The 16,639-nt window shown below is 37.1% G+C and overlaps 1 protein-coding gene across 7 annotated transcripts in view; it reads left to right on the top strand.

Annotated features, from left to right (window-relative positions):
* sbm (L-type amino acid transporter sobremesa) overlaps positions 1–15,423 on the top strand; it is a 115,778-nt gene extending 100,355 nt beyond the window's left edge. For 6 of the 7 annotated variants that reach the window (XM_015171108.3, XM_070209614.1, XM_070209616.1 and 3 more), the window contains 5 exons: positions 13,644–13,886; positions 13,963–14,461; positions 14,542–14,638; positions 14,749–15,067; positions 15,145–15,423. In XM_015171108.3, coding sequence (XP_015026594.1) covers positions 13,644–13,886; positions 13,963–14,461; positions 14,542–14,638; positions 14,749–15,067; positions 15,145–15,215 — 1,229 coding nt within the window. In that variant the 3' untranslated portion in view covers positions 15,216–15,423. Of the gene's footprint in view, positions 1–13,643; positions 13,887–13,962; positions 14,462–14,541; positions 14,639–14,748; positions 15,068–15,144 lie in introns of those variants that run through there. The other variant, XM_032439914.2, reaches the window with a different exon arrangement.
* The last annotated feature ends 1,216 nt before the right edge of the window (positions 15,424–16,639 follow it).

The raw sequence follows: 16,639 nt of genomic DNA, 5'->3' as shown, positions 1-16,639 counted from the left end.
CTTTTTCGTTTTGTCGGCTGTGAGAGCGCATTGCTACAGATTTCGTTTTCGTTCTCAATTTTCAAAAAATCAAGCTGCATAGTAGCATTTTTTGTATGGCGTTACTCATCTTAGTGTTTATATTGCCTGAACCCTTTTATTCCAATACCAAATAAATTAAAAAAGAAAAAGTTTCTTTAGCAGGATTCGAACTCGCAACTGACCGCAATACTTGCTGTCAACTCTACTCAACACAAAAAAATAAACAAATACTTTCCCCGGTGGGGCTCGAACTCGCGACAGACCGCACCACTTGCTATGTCTCTACTTAGCAGCCACTCAAAAATTAGGTACTTATGAAAAAAAAATGAACTTAAATAGCATTACAGAAAAATATTCGCAATAACTATGCTGTGAAAATGCGATAGAATGCGAAGCAGATGCGCATGAAATTGTGTGTGACATGTATACAGTAATTCTTGAACTATACGCTACGTGCCCCATCCAATTGCGGGGTTGGTTGTCCCTTAACCGACATTGGTAAAATTTTATACAGTATATCTTATTGTACTACATGTACCACATACAATGTACCACATACTATTTGTGTATTCTCAAAAATTTAATTGCATTAAAATTGTGGCTTAAATTGGTTGGCAATATAAGTTGGGTTATTACCTTGATTGAAAGCCCTGTGGTATTAGCGGTGAGGTGGCGATAGGTATAAAATGAGAGATACTTGATATATATATAATATTTTAGAAGCAACATATTAAGTTTGGTGACTCTAGCTTTTATTATTTACCAAAATTGCTAACAAAAACAGGATGTCGATATCGATTTTTATCGATTGCTTGGAAACGGGGTAAGTTATCGATTGTCGTAAATAAACTCGATTTGAGCAGGCACTAGGAGGATCAACATCTAAAATTTCAAGTCTCTAGCTCTTAAAGGTTCTGAGATCCTTGCATTCATACATACGGACAGACGGACATGGCTAGATCGACTCGGCTATTGGTGCTGATCAAGAATATATGTATATACTTTACGGGGTCGGAGATGCTTCCTTCTACCTGTTACATGCATTTGGACTTTGCACAAATACAATATACCCTTATACCCATTTTTAGTGGGTTCAGGCAAAGACAATATAAACACTAAGATGAGTAACGCCATACAAAAAAATGCTACTATGCAGCTTGATTTTTTGAAAATTGAGAACGAAAACGAAATCTGTAGCAATGCGCTCTCACAGCCGACAAAACGAAAAAGCTAAAAATAGAATTTGCTCTCAGCTTCGGCCCTATGAGGGCCGTGCAAGCAATTATGTTTGTATGCGTGTAAATATACATGCATAACAGCATATTTGAATGTGTTGTTATCCACTGCTCTGGCAAAGTCTCTGGCTGGCAAAGAAACAATTTTCTTAGTTTTTTAGCGCAGATCACTACCTACCCCAAATTTCTGTTGATATATGAATGCATTTAGTATAGTGAGGTTGGCTCCGTACAAAATATGTATTTTTAAGTCGATGCATAACAACACATGTATACATATTTTGATGTACTTATGCATGCATAATTCACGCATACAACAAAAGGTGCACGCACGCTATTGGCTGAGACAAGAACTTTTCTCGAGCATACACTGTCCAAAAAGAGAAGTGAAATCAATCTATGTGTGCTATTTTCTTAATATAGTTATTGCACAAGAAGCGCCTTGTGTAAAAATTATATAAGTTCTTAATTTTCCTGTAAAATTAATCGTTAATAAGTAGGGTAATATATCATTTAAATAAAGCATGTATTTCATGGATAAAGCACAAGCACTTTGCGTCGATCGTAAGTTCTAAACTTTTTCGCTCAATGTACTTCGAAAACGAAGCGACGCAAAGTAGCATCGACAAGCTTTGCTGAAGGCAGGTTGGCGACTAACTTCGTAGATCGTGTCAGCATCAGCAAGCCGCGACTTCGGCATTCGTTCGTCTGGTGTTTGGAGAACGAACATCCACTCGGCAGGCATGCCGTACGAAGCCTCAAAGGCCAGGTTAGAAAATTTGCGTGGCATTCAAATGTATGGGCGTTACTTATTTTAGTGTTTATACTGTCTTTGGTTCAGGGCATTCCCTAGTCGGGAGCTCCCGACTAGAACCTCATACTTTTTACAACTTGAATCCATTAAAAATGGGTAAAAAGGGTACAATCTTTTTGTGCATATGTATATAAAAGACAGATGGCTTCCTTTTTCTTCTCCGAGGCCATGAAGTATATATATTTTTGATCAGCATCAAAAGCTGAGTCGATCTAGCCATGTCTGACTGTCTGTCTGTCTGTCCGTCTGTCCGTAATTGTCCATAATTGATTAAAATCAATATCGACATCCTGTTTTGTGAGCAAATTACGTAAATATTAAGAGCTAGAGTCACCACACTTGATATGTTGCTTCTAAAATATTATAAATATATCAAGTATCTTTCATTTTATACCGATCGCCACCTTCCCGCTACCACCGCAGAGCTATAAATCGTATCAATGTCAGCAAGCGCAAAATCCGAGAATTCTGTATATAGGCACACACACATTCATGCGCATCTGCTTCGAATTCATCAACGGCATTGTAATTGCGATTGTTGTTTGTTATGCTATTTCAATTCGTTTTTTTTTCTCAAATATACTTAATTATTGGTGTGTCTGTTGAGTAGACGTATAGCATGTGGTGCGGTCTGTCGCGAGTTCGAGCCCTACCGGGGAAGCTTTTTTTTTTTTTTTTTGCTAGTGTGACTGTTGAGTAGAGTCGTTGGCTAGTAATGCGGTAAGTTGCGAGCTCCAACTCTGCCAAGGGAACTTTTTTTTAAGTATCTTTATTACTACAAACAAGTGCGATGCGCGAACTGCATTTGCTGTTGGAATAACAGAGAGTTCAGGGTATTCCCCAGTTGGGACCTCCTGACTAGAACCTTTTTTCTTGTTTATTTCAGTTTATTTAATTAATTTCAATTGCTTTTTAAATCCCCTTAAATAATTAAAAATAAATCTCAGACTCTCAAACTTTTGCGAATGTGTGATTCGCCGACAAGCCGTAATAAATCTAACTCTGACCCCGCTTCTTTCAGCTCGTTTATTTTTGGAATGGAGAGCCCTCGTCCCCGTCAGATGGAATTGTATATTTTTATACCCTGAACCCATTTTTAATGGGTATAAGGGTATATTGTATTTGTGCAAAGTCCAAATGTATGTAACAGGCAGAAGGAAGCATCTCCGACCTCATAAAGTATATATATTCTTGATCAGCACCAATAGCCGAGTCGATCTAGCTATCTCTGTCTGTCCGTCCGTCCGTCTGTCCGTATGTATGAACGCAAGGATCTCAGAACCTATAAGAGCTAGAGACTTGAAATCTTAGTTGTAGGTGCTCCTAGTGCCTGCGCAGATCTAGTCTGTTTCCGATAATCGATAACTTACTCCGTTTCCAAGCAATCGATAAGAATCGATATCCTTTTTTTTTTTGGCAATTTTGGTAGATAAAAAGAGCTAGAGTCACCATACTTGACATATAGCTTCTAAAATAGAATATATTTATGCATTTGATGTTGGAAGAAGAAGGTTCAGGGAGCTCCCGACTAGAGTCTCTTGTTAATATTGCCAATTAAAGTTTTTGGCTAAAGCTCGAGCAGGCAAGTGCGTAGTGTTGTTTATGGTATTCCACATATTCCCTATACATTTTAAAATCATTAATAATATTTTAAACAAGTAAAAAAATATTTGTAATGGTAACATTCCCTGCAAAAGTGCTTTAATTTGTTCTTTCGTAACTGTATTTTACAATCTACGACTCGAGTAACATCTCGTTAGACCTATCATAAATGTTTTAATCATGTTCGAAAATAAGCATCTATGTGTTTGTGTTTTAATTACAAAGAATATTATGAGTCCCCAAAATAATTTAAAAATATTACATTTTCACCATGACATTCACTTTTAAATGACATCTGTATACAAAGCTGGCATTGCCAAAGTAGAAATAAACTGTAAGATACCGACGCGGAGTTTTACCAATGTTTTTGTCTATAGCTCCAATTCGAATCACCTTCCGTTTTTCGTAACCTTACGGCATCTGTAGTTAAATCTCTTTCAGGTATGAATTTGTGCCTTTTGATTCCTATGGCTTGTCGTTCGACTTTTTGTTACAGTTTATCCATGTTGTCTTTTTTCTCATGCTGAGTGATTCTTTGCAATTTCTGTGGACATAATTTACTTGCAGTGAGGACCATGGGGTTTTCTTTTTCCTTCAGGGCATAAAACATTGCATGCACGGTTGCCCTTATGTAGGTCTTAACCAGTTACAGTACGTATTTTACAGTATGAGAACTACACGGAGATATTTCTATAATGTTTTGTCTTAGGGTTGCGACTAATATTGACCAGTAAACCTCTGTCAGGTTAAATGGATATCAAGATATCTTGACCAAACTCGGCATTTATTAGTTTTAATATGCTCCTCATTTATATGCAAAATCCTATTAAGAAAATCCTAGGAACAATCGGTCGAAAATTAAGTTTTTGTATGAAAAAATATTTTGTTTATCAAGATAACCAAACTCGGCATTTATTAGTTTTACTATGCTCCTCATATATAAGCAAAATTCTATTAAGATCGGACCTACATATATTATATAGCTGCCATAGAAACGATCGGTCGTAAATTAAGTTTTTGTATAAAAAAACATTTTGTTTATCAAGATATCTTGACCAAACTCGGCACTTATTAGTTTTACTATGCTGCTCATATATATGCAAAATCCTATTAAGATCGGACTACTATATCATATAGCTGACATAGGAACGAACGAGTTATTAGTTTTACTATGCTGCTCATATATAAGCAAAATCCTATTAAGATCGGACTACTATATCATATAGCTGCCATAGGAACGATCGGTCGAAAATTAAGTTGTATGAAAAAACATTTTGTTTATCAAGATATCTTAACCAAACTCAGCATTTATTAGTTTTACTATGCTCCTCATATATATGCGAAATCCTATTAAGATCGGACCACTATATCAGATAGCTGCCATAGAAACAATCGGTCGAAAATTAAATTTTTGTATGAAAAACATTTTGTTTATCAAGATATCTTTTGAGACGTATTTATTATATTCTTATATAGAGCTTTGACAGTAAGTTTGATGCAAATCCGACACAGCTTAAAATTCTAGAAAAAATATTTAAAAATGCACTTACGAGCTTAGATTTTGCAAAAAATGTGAAACACGTCTCAAATGATTTTTTATGTAGATCCATGCAAATGAATTTGAAGGCAACAGGCAACAAATAACAAATAAGTTTTATACCAAAGTTTTTCGCTAATTAACCACTGTTGTGGGTGAAATTTTCCAAATTGCTAAAACACGTATTAATTAAGTTCTTTTGTAGACCTTTAAAAATAAGTTTGAAACAAATCGGATACCACTTAAAACTTCGCCCAAAAAATCTTTGAGTCGCATTTCTACCGAAGGAGTTTAGATTTTGCGAAAAATGTGAAACACGTCTCAAATGATTTATCATATTTAGCTTTGAAAATGAATTCGAGCGCGAAACGTTACCCACCAAATCTTTGACCCCCATTTCCACCAAGCAAAAGTGTGAAACACCCCTCAAATGAATTTGAGCAAAGAACTTTGAAATTGAGTTTGTGGCCAATCGAATGGTAAGCAAAAAAGTTTCATACAAACGTTTTTCGGGATTTTTCCATACTTGCGGGTGGAATTTCCCGAAACCCCGTCTTAACGTGCACCTTCATCACATAAGGTAACTACAGTGAAAACTTCAGCTTCCTTGCTTTTACGGTTTGGGCTGTGCGTTGATCGCCAATCAGTCAGTCAGTCAGTCATTCATTCAGTCAGTCAAGACAAACAGTTTTATATATAGAGATTTATATATCAGTTGATCAGTCAGAACAAACAGTTTTATATAAAGAGATTGTCTCTAAAACTTACTTGCACGTTCATTAGACCTTTTGACTACACTTTTGAATTTGTTTTGTCGCTTACTAACATTTTCGTATTGAATAGCAATATTTTAGGATTGTACTAAAAACTATCGGCAAAATATTGTAGGAACAGTGAAGGATAGGAACATCTCTTAGAGATGTTGAAATATATGAGTAGATGTTGGCAAGGAAAAACCCTACCCAAAAGAAGATGTTAGATGTTAAATGTTGCTCAATGTTAATTGACTATAATCACTAAGCATACAATGCAAAGATACACCATACAGAGTTTTAATCGTATCACGATTAATCGCAACGCGAGAGCCCTGAGACTTAGTGTGCCCAGATAGAATTAGACTGCTGAGAGTGGCTGCCGAACGCAGGCCTGGAAAGCCGAACGTTCAGTTCACGTCGTCGCTGGGCCAGATGCTTTTTATACCCTGAACTTGAAATTTCAAGAATTTTTGTATGCATGTATGAGTCGTCGGAAAGTAATGCCTTAAGTTACAAGTTCGAACCCTGCCAAGGAAAGTTTTAATTTATCTTTATTGCTACAAACTAGCGCGTGGCGCGAACTGAATTTGTTGTTGAAATAAGAGGGTTCAGGGTGTTTTCTAGTCCCGACTAAAACCTCTTACTTGTTCTTACAGCCCAAATACATATATACGTATGTGTGTATGCATGTGCAGAGTGTGCCTCGCTCTCACTAATTGCTCATTGCGCACGTGTGTATCTCTTACTTACTGCATAGCTTCCCACAAAACTCCGATATCTACAAACATACATATGTTTGTGTTGTGTGCATGTGCGCACAAGTTGATCACTTGTTTGTCGCGATCCAGAGGGTTTCTCTTCAATTGTGTGCCTTTTGTGCCGGTGGCAGAAGGCACACCATTCTCTATTATGTCCAGTCAAGCATAATGAGAAGAATCTGATCTATATTTAATAAATAAACAATTAATTGACCCAAGTGAAATATTTATATTTATTTTCAGCTTACTGTAGGAAACTATTTTGCTTAAAATACAAGAATATCTAAGGCGTCTTCCTGCAAGGGGCCGGCCAACCACACACAGCTCCACACTTTTCAATATATACACATACACAAATGTGTGCGAATGAGCTGATCACGGGTTTGTCGTGAGACGAAGATTTTATTTTTAAGCGAATCCAGATTCAACGTACTGGATCCCGCCTGTACGATCCCTGTACGACACGAAATGCAAAGTAAATATGAAATAAAATAATAAAAAAAAAAACGGTACAAACTGCGAGTAGGTGTACAAATACAAGTCCGAATAAAAATAAGACAAGGAGCTGAAGACTCCGAGCAGAATACTCTGGAATGCTTATTATAGTCATCACAGTAAAACCTGAACGGCTTATGCAAAGCTTAATTAGTTGAGCAAAATTGAAGCGATAGTGGTACAAAATTACGTGTTAGTCTAGTAGGGATAGAGAAATTTGACTAATCAACACAGAAGAGTCGATTTCACCAGTAATTTATTTATAAATAAATATTACACCCAGCATGGTTCTACCATTAATCAAAGAAGAAAGGTTAATCAGCAGAAGTCTACTGGAGTATGACGGTGACCGCACACGAGGATTCCAATTAAAACCAAGAAGGGCAAACAGCAAGAATTGTTTCTGAACGGCTTAAATTCTGTTTTGATGGATAGCATATATAAGGTGTTTTTGTCGTGCACGAATCTTCAAACTACTTCGACCATCGCTTGATGAAACCCATTACTATTTTTGCCTTATTGACCACGGTCTTAACATGAGAGTCAAATTTAAGTTTATGATCAAGGATGACACCCAGATCATTAACTTATAGCCTCGTTTCACTGGTTTAAGAAATGTCACATTTTCAAATTTTACATATTGGTTTTCCACCGGTTGGCGGTAACATGTGGGTGACGAAAGAACCCTTTTTAAAATAAACAGCTGATCGAGTTTCTTTAATTTACATAAGCGCCGTAAAGTTCTTCTTCCAAAACTCAAAAATTGCGCTCTCGAAGTAAGGTCTCCATTTTATGTACTCTTCTCGAGATTTCGTCATGTTTAAATTTTAAAAACTGTGGGATTATTCTTATTTTAATTTCTTATTTAAAGTTGCCACTTGCCTTCGTTGATATATCATCTGTTTAAGTTTACGATACTTAACCATTTTTCTCAACATCGAGAGAAATCTCGCTTAATCATCGCAAAAAACACGAAATGTGCGGGGCGAATTTACACATTTTTTAAAAATTGGACTTTTTTGAAAGAAATGGGGTGAAATGTGTGAGAAATGTGGTCAGTGGACAGAGGCTATTAATTAGAAGTACTGTTAACACGCTCGAGCGGTAAGATATTAAGGATGAAAGAAACCAATTGTGGAGGGCTTCTAAAGATGGTCATTACCTTACATTTAGAGCAGTTTAAGTTTAAAAGGTTGGCTAGATACCATGCCTGAAACGCATCAATGTCAGCTTGTACGAGATAACATGATGCCTTATCTTTATATGCAAGTCATAATTTAACATACTCAGCATACATTAATACTCAAGAGTGAGACAGTGTCGAGAGAAGGAATGAAAAAAGTTAAAGGCGGAAGTCACCGCTATACGTTTAGAATACGAATTTCTGAAATGAACTTTTTGGGTTCTATCCCGCAAATACTCTGCTTTCCAGTTCATGAGATTGACTGGCAAGCCGAGAAGGTATAATTTATGAAGCAGCAAGAAGTGGTTAACAGAGTCAAGAGCCTTACTGAAATCAGTATAGATGACATCAGACTCCATTCTTTTCCTAAACCCATCAATTATAAGGGAAGCATACTCAAGAAGGTTAGTAGTTGTAGATCTGCGCTTTACGAACCCATGCTGGGCTGATTAAATAATAATAGAACTACATAAATGTTGCAGTTGAGATGTTACATTTCTCTCAAAAGCTTTAGGTATAGCGGATTATTTGGAAATGCCTCTATAGTGGTCAACATCGGACTTAGTCCCTTTCTTATGGAGAGGGATAATGTATGATTCCTTTCAAATGGTCGGAAAAGATGAAGTGTTTACGGACAATTCAAAAAGTCTAAAAACAGGTTTACATAATGGTGCAGCGCAGTATCTAAGCACGCAAGCAGGAACAGAATCAGTACCCGGTAAGTAAACCGGCTTGATAGTGTTAGGGTCGTTACGAAGGGAACTTTCGGTAAAAATAGGATTTAAGATGCAGTTTGACCTCTGATAAGAATTAGGCTGATTTTTATTATACCTAGAAGAGAAATAGGTAGTTTGAAAAAACTTTTTACACTCTCATCTGAAAACTTAACCGAAGAAAGCAAAATATATGTCTTTCGTTTAGAATTAGCAAAAACAACGCCAAAGGTAGTCCTGATAATAGATGGAAATTTAAGTTTAAAAATTTGATCGGGCATCTGCATAACGGGAGAAATCAGAGTGATTTCCCGATTTCTTAAACTTCTTATAACACTTTCACTTCAGATTTTTTGACCTCATAAGTTTATTTGAGAACCAGGGAGGCCTATCAAGCCGTAAGGACATTTCATGTAGACAATTAATAAATTCGCTTGAAGAAGACGGCAACAGAAAGTTAGAGTCTGATGGCGGTGACCATTCGACATCTTGATGATTAAAGTTCCCAATAACTACTAAAGGTCTCTATCAGAAAATAGGGAGGAGATAGCTTAAATAGCATTAAGATAGGTTAGATAAGTAGACAAGTTAGATATAGAGGTAAATATGAAGAGATAAAAAAAATTTCCAAATACAACCTTGACAGACACCAGCTCAATCTCTGAGATGGGAAGATCAATGCGTTCCGACGAAAAGACTCGACAGCTATAAGTACTCCTTCTCCGATACGGGAAGTTCGATCCCAAGGGGAGGGAATTCCACCGACTTTTGAGAAAAATTGAAATGGCGGGAATTTTTGCTTGTGCGGACACATACATATAACAGTAAACGGTACGGTAGCACTGAGAATAAGCCAAAGTAGTGTGAGAGAATAAAAAAGAGCAGCGATGCCATTCTATCACACATGTATATATATGTATTTCTTACTCTTTTGCTGTCTGAGCGTGAGAGCGTGTCTCAAACCCAAACAAAAACGAAAGTAACTTTGGACCAGCCACATAAAAAACGCGAGCCTTAGCGTCTTCCACTGGCTGTCCAGTTTATGTTATGTGGTAAGTGGTTGTAGTGTTTTCCAACTGTCACATATTGGTGTCCCACCGGATGTTGGTAAATCAAATGCATATATATATTCTATTTTAGAAGCTATATGTGAAGTTCGGTGACTCTAGCTCTTATTATTTACCAAAATTGCCCAAAAAACAGGATATCGATATCGATTTTAATCGATGGAGTAAGTTATCGATTATCGGAAATAAAATCAATCTGGGCGGGAACTAGGAGCACCTACATCTAAAATTTCAAGTCATTAGCTCTTATAGGTTCTGAGATCCTTGCGTTCATACATACGGACGGACGGACAGAAAGACGGACATGGCTAGATCGACTCGACTATTGATGCTGATCAAGAATATATATACTTTATGGGGTCGGAGATGCTTCCTTCTACCTGATACATACATTTAGATTTAGCACAAATACAATGTACCCTTATACCCATTTTTAATGGGTCATGTCATTGTCATTAGACTTTGTTTAGGCGCTTTCTCATTGAATGAATCAGCTTTTTAAAATAATAAAGGGTCGGCAACTGCTGCTACTATTCTAGTATATCAGTTATAAGTGCTGTTCGGTTCCTTGGATGCCTTTTATCCACTCCTTTCTTTATCAAAGCCCACACATTTTTAAAGGGATTGGGACTTTGCGTAGGTGTATCGAAGACTTTACCGCAATTATAAAGTAAACATACGCATATCATATGCGCCTTATGCTTTGGGTCGTTGTCCTGATAAAATTTAAAATTCGATATATTATTGTTTATAAACCCAAATTTATTCGCGTTGCTTGTCAACTGGCTCTTCAAAATGCTTTAATATTGTTGTGCGTTCATCGTGTTTTCAACAAAAGCGAAATCTTGAAAGCTTGAGATGCACCTCCAAATCATTTTCCAAAGATGTTAAGGGCTGACGCAACACTCTTATTGGCCCATCATTATAATATCATCATTTTCGTCTCATCGCAAAAGATGACATCATCCCAATATTCGGCAGGTTGATTGTAGTACATTGTGGCAAAGGACAAACGTTTTCCACCATTAACATCAGAGAGCATTGGTTTGTTGCGAGCACCTTTTGATTTGTACTCGTGTCGTAGTATGGTCTGACGTACAGTTTCATGGGAAACATTTAGTTCCAACTCTACCTTTAGTTCTCTTGCAAGAGTGCTTCCGAGCGGCTCCTTTCTTTGGTTCCAATCTTCCCTCGATTTCAACGAGATGTATAATATTGTAAATAGTCTTGCGGGTTACAAATAATTCCTGCGGATTTCTACCCAATTGGTGATTAAAATACACTAACTGGACCACCTCAAACGATAACCTCTTGTCTGGCAAAATTAAGTATAAGAAACCCATAGCCTTTAGACGGAGACTCAACTTAACTCTAACCACCAAAGAAGCATGATAATAAATTCACCACTAAGCTGTATGAGAAGAATAACGAGCAATATACCACAAAGAAATTGAACACGAAATTAAAAACACAAAAGCCAACAGAGTCCACTAAAATATACATATCTCTAACATATGTATGTACCGGACATCGAGCCAGCCAAACATATATTTATTAATTATACATTTGTGTGTAGATCCGTTTTCAATAAAAATAATTAAGCTCCAGAAATAAATATCTGTTGGTTGTTGATAAATTACAGTATTAGAGATATAATCGAAAAGTGGGGATATCCTCAGCACGCCAAAAATGTAAAACCCTTGTCGACAATTGACTTGCAGTTTTGTACATATAGTCCGCTGTTGATAGGATTTTGCATATATGTTAGAAAAACCTACTTTTAGACCAATCGTTCCAAAGGTGGTTCAATCCTCCTGGCTTTCACAATTGTACTACCTACAACAGATAAATAAGGAGCAGTCTTCATGGTGATCTAGAATAAACATACATTATGTGGTGGGAGATGTCTTCTTTTGTGCGTTACACATTTCATGACAATTTTAAAATAATTTCGAAAATATACAAAAGAATAATTCCTTAATAGCTGCGAAGAAATTCTCTGCTATAAAATTTCGAATGATCTTTCCAACTAAAAACAAACACTTATTCGGATTAATATATCTATCTAATCAAAAGGGTTTAAAGAAAACAATATGGACAGTTTAGGTACTGGGTCCAATCGTTTTGCCACTTTGTCGCATGTTTTTATATATGCAGCCACTTTATGAAAGCGTTACCGTTCAAATTAAAGATAAGTGTCTAATACAAAACAAGTAACAGGTTCTAGTCGGGAGCCCCTGACTAGGGAATACTCTGAACCCTCTTATTACAACACAAAATGCAGTTCGCGCTGAGCCCTCTTATTCCAACATAAAATGCAGTTCGCGCATCGCGCTCGATTGAAATATTAATGATATTTATAAAAAAAAATTTCCTTGGCAGGGTTCGAACCTGTAACTGACCGTATTACATGCTGACGACTCTACTCAACAGCCAAACCAGGAAAAAAAATTGAGAAAAAATCGAATCAATATAGCAGCACAAAAAACAATTGCAATTGCAATGCTGTGAATAGAATTCGAAGCAGACGCGCATGAATGTGTGCGTGTACATGTATACAGAAATGTTTGGAATTTGCGCTAGCTTCCCCATCCAAGTGCGCAGTAAAACACATATATTTTGAGCTTTTCATAACCGATCTCAATAAAATTCTCTACAGTATATCTTATTTAACCATAGAATATTTGTGTATTCTCAAAAATTCAATTGCATAGAAATTTTGGCTGAAATTTTGCAATATAATTGGATTATTAACTTGATTTATAGATCTGGGGTGGTAGCGGGGAGGTGGCGATAGGTATAAAATGAAAGATGTGTGATATACATATAATATTCTAGATGCAATATATCAAGCTTGGTGACTCTAGCTCTTAATATTTAACCAATTTACATGGGATGTTAATATCAATTTGTATCGATTGCATGAAAACGGAGTAAGTGATCGATTATCGGCCACAGATTTGATCTGCGCAGACACTATGAGGACCTGCCGCTAAAATTTCAAGTCTCTAGCTCTTATAGGTTATTCTTACGTTCATACATACGGACAGACGGACGGACGGAATGACATACAGCCGGACATGACTAGATCGACTCGGCTATTGATGCTGATCAAGAATATATATACTTTATGGGGTCGGAGATGCTTCTTTCTGTCTGTCACATACATTTACACAAATACATGATAACCTTTTCACTCATTTTCAATGGGTTCAAGGCATAAAAATTACTCTAGCACCCAACCCCGAATCTCTAGCTTCTACAATATCTGCTTGGATATTGATGCTGTAACAGAAAATATATACGTCTGTAGATTTTAAGAACGCATACTGTGAAAATTCATTTTTGCATTTATTTATATGTTTGATAAAAAACCAATCACACATCATACTTTTCTTTATCTTTGCACCGTGTGTTTAACATATAGAGACCAATTAAATACTTTTTGTTTCGTACGGTTTAGGAGCTCTGGCATATGCCGAACTTGGCACAATGAATACCTCATCTGGTGCGGAATGGGCCTACTTTATGGACGCCTATGGACCGGCACCGGCTTTTTTATTCTCATGGGTATCGACATTGGTGTTGAAGCCATCTCAAATGGCAATAATATGCTTATCATTTGCACAATACGCTGTTGAGGCCTTTGTAACAGAATGTGATCCGCCCAGAGGGGTTGTAAAGATGGTTGCACTGGTGGCAATTGGTAAGCGTTGTACAATAAGTGCAATTTACAATTTAAAAGAAACCTAATTCCTTATTTTGCTGTTGTGCGTTGTCAGTGATGATATTGTTCGTGAATTGCTACAGCGTCAATTTGGGAATGGCAGTGCAGAACGTATTTACGGCGGCTAAATTAGTCGCCGTTGTCATTGTAATATGCGGTGGTGCTTGGAAGTTACTACAGGGCAACACCCAGCATTTATCACATGCATTTGATGGGCCAATGCCAAATATTGGCGCAATCGCAACCGCATTTTATACTGGCCTTTGGGCGTACGATGGTTGGAACAACCTCAACTATGTTACCGAGGAGATAAAGAATCCAAGCAAAAACTTGCCGCGATCTATCATGATAGGCATACCACTGGTTACTTTGTGCTACGCGCTGATCAACATATCCTACTTAGCAGCCATGTCAGCGCAAGAAATGATCGAATCCGAGGCGGTCGCTGTCACCTTTGGCAATCGTATTTTAGGCGCCCTTGCTTGGCTAATGCCACTTAGTGTTACTGTTAGCACATTTGGTAGTGCTAATGGTACACTCTTTGCCGCAGGACGGTATGTTACATATTTGATCTAAATACACGTCTCTCGCTGTTTGTTTGTTTTTTATTTATATACCTATTTTTTTACTGCAGTCTTTGCTTTGCAGCCAGTCGAGAGGGACATTTACTGGATATTTTATCATACGTACATGTACGACGCTTAACTCCTGCTCCTGGTCTTATATTCCACGTAAGTTAAAAAATCATAGTAATATTTATATTTATTAAATCTACATTTCAAAGAGTGGTTATCGAACTCAAACGGTCTCCTCTTATTACACTTTTTTATTTTTGTAACAGTCGCTAATTGCGTCAGCCATGGTGCTGCATGGCACGATTGATTCGCTGATTGACTTCTTCAGCTTCACAGCATGGATTTTCTATGGCGGCGCCATGTTGGCACTTATAGTGATGCGCTACACCAAACCAAATCATCCACGGCCTTACAAAGTGCCCATTGTCATTCCTGTTGTGGTCTTGATTATATCTGTCTATCTTGTTGCAGCGCCAATTTTCCAGACCCCTCGCATAGAATATTTATATGCGTTGCTCTTTATCTTCGCGGGCCTAATATTTTACGTACCTTTCGTTAAACTAGGAATGACCCCGCGCTTTATGAGTAAGTAAATATCAGAATTACACATAAAATGACATACCATTTTTTTAATGTTCCTTTTCTTTAAAACGTTGTTGTAGATAAGGTGACACTGTTCTTTCAGCTTCTACTGGAAGTTGTACCAACCTCGTCAATGGCCATGTTTGAGTAACTCCCTCCCACGTGCTCAATATGTAAAATATTGCAAACAAGTGTTTTTAATAGAGGCAAACACAGAATATTTATAATACAGAAAGTAAAGCAAACATTCACAGATACCTAACTTAAATTTCAAAAATATATGTATATGTAGTCGTTGATAGACAGATATTCCAATTATTTGGCGGACATAATAAAACAGTCTCTATTTTGTGCCACAATGTGTGTATTCATTATATATAGCTGTACGTCGGTATACAAGGCCCATTGCAACTGTAATTATATCTTTTACCGAGAAGTAATGAATATTAACTAGAAGAAGGCACAAGGAATGATCAATTTTTGCAATTTTGTAAACAAAGTTATTTTGATGTAAAGTTTTTATTATCAAAACCAGTCAGAGGATCTAGGCAGAAATTCCCGAAAAGGGGATTCCCTGAACCCTCTTCTACCAACACAAAATGCAGCTCGTGCTACGCGCTTGTTTGTTGTAAAATAAAATTTTATAAAAAAAAGTTCCTTACCTTTACTCAACAGCAACACCCACAAATGACACAATTGACTATCGAGAAAACACTAATTAAAACAGCAGCACAGAAAACAATACAATCGCAGTTTTAGTCCTGTTCAAAGAAGATGCGCATGAATGAGTGTGTGTACATGTATACGGAAATTCTAGTAATTTGCGGTAGCGGCCCCAAGCCCGAGGCCAGCCAAAACACATTCCTTTAATAGCTGTTGTGTTTCTTTACCGATTTTGATGACATTTTCAACAGTAGGTCTTATTGTACTTTAGAATAGTTGTGTTTGTTCTAAAATTCAACTGCATTTAAATTGTGGCTTAAATTGGTGAGCGGTGTAAATTGGCTTATTTACTTGATTTATAAAAGATACTTGATATATATATATATATATATATATATATATATATATATACTTGACAGAGGCGACATGTAGGGTTTGGTGACTAGCTCTTTTTATTTACCAATTTTTCTCAAAAACAGGATTTCTATATCGATTTTGATTGATTACATGGAAACGAGGTAAGTTATAGAACATCGGAAACAAACTCGATATACGCGGGCAATAGGAAGACCTACAGGACTTCAAGACTTTATCTCTTATAGGTTCTGAGATCCCAGACGGACAACAAAACATATTTGTTTAACGTGGCGTGTACCCGGTAGTGGTTTACTACCACGGTATTCGAAATACAGCGAGCCGAAACAAAGCGTCGAACTAGCGCCCCTCCAAGACACTGCATGTGCAGTGCCCCTTCGGTACCAAATTGAATGCCAGTTGCCACTTCCCAGTTTTGTTGACGACAAACACGGAATGGGTCATCCAATGTTCGACTTACCCCAAATTGGGGTTTGTCTACCAGATTAAGCTCTGTTCGGCTTCGTGACACAGTCCATGCCACTCCCAGTTTTGTCT

Source organism: Drosophila virilis, chromosome X (assembly GCF_030788295.1).
Source record: "Drosophila virilis strain 15010-1051.87 chromosome X, Dvir_AGI_RSII-ME, whole genome shotgun sequence".
In the NCBI taxonomy this organism is placed as follows: Eukaryota; Metazoa; Arthropoda; class Insecta; order Diptera; family Drosophilidae; genus Drosophila; species Drosophila virilis.
The sequence above is the reverse complement of the archived record's forward strand: the minus strand, read 5'-3'. Positions and strand labels throughout refer to the sequence as shown.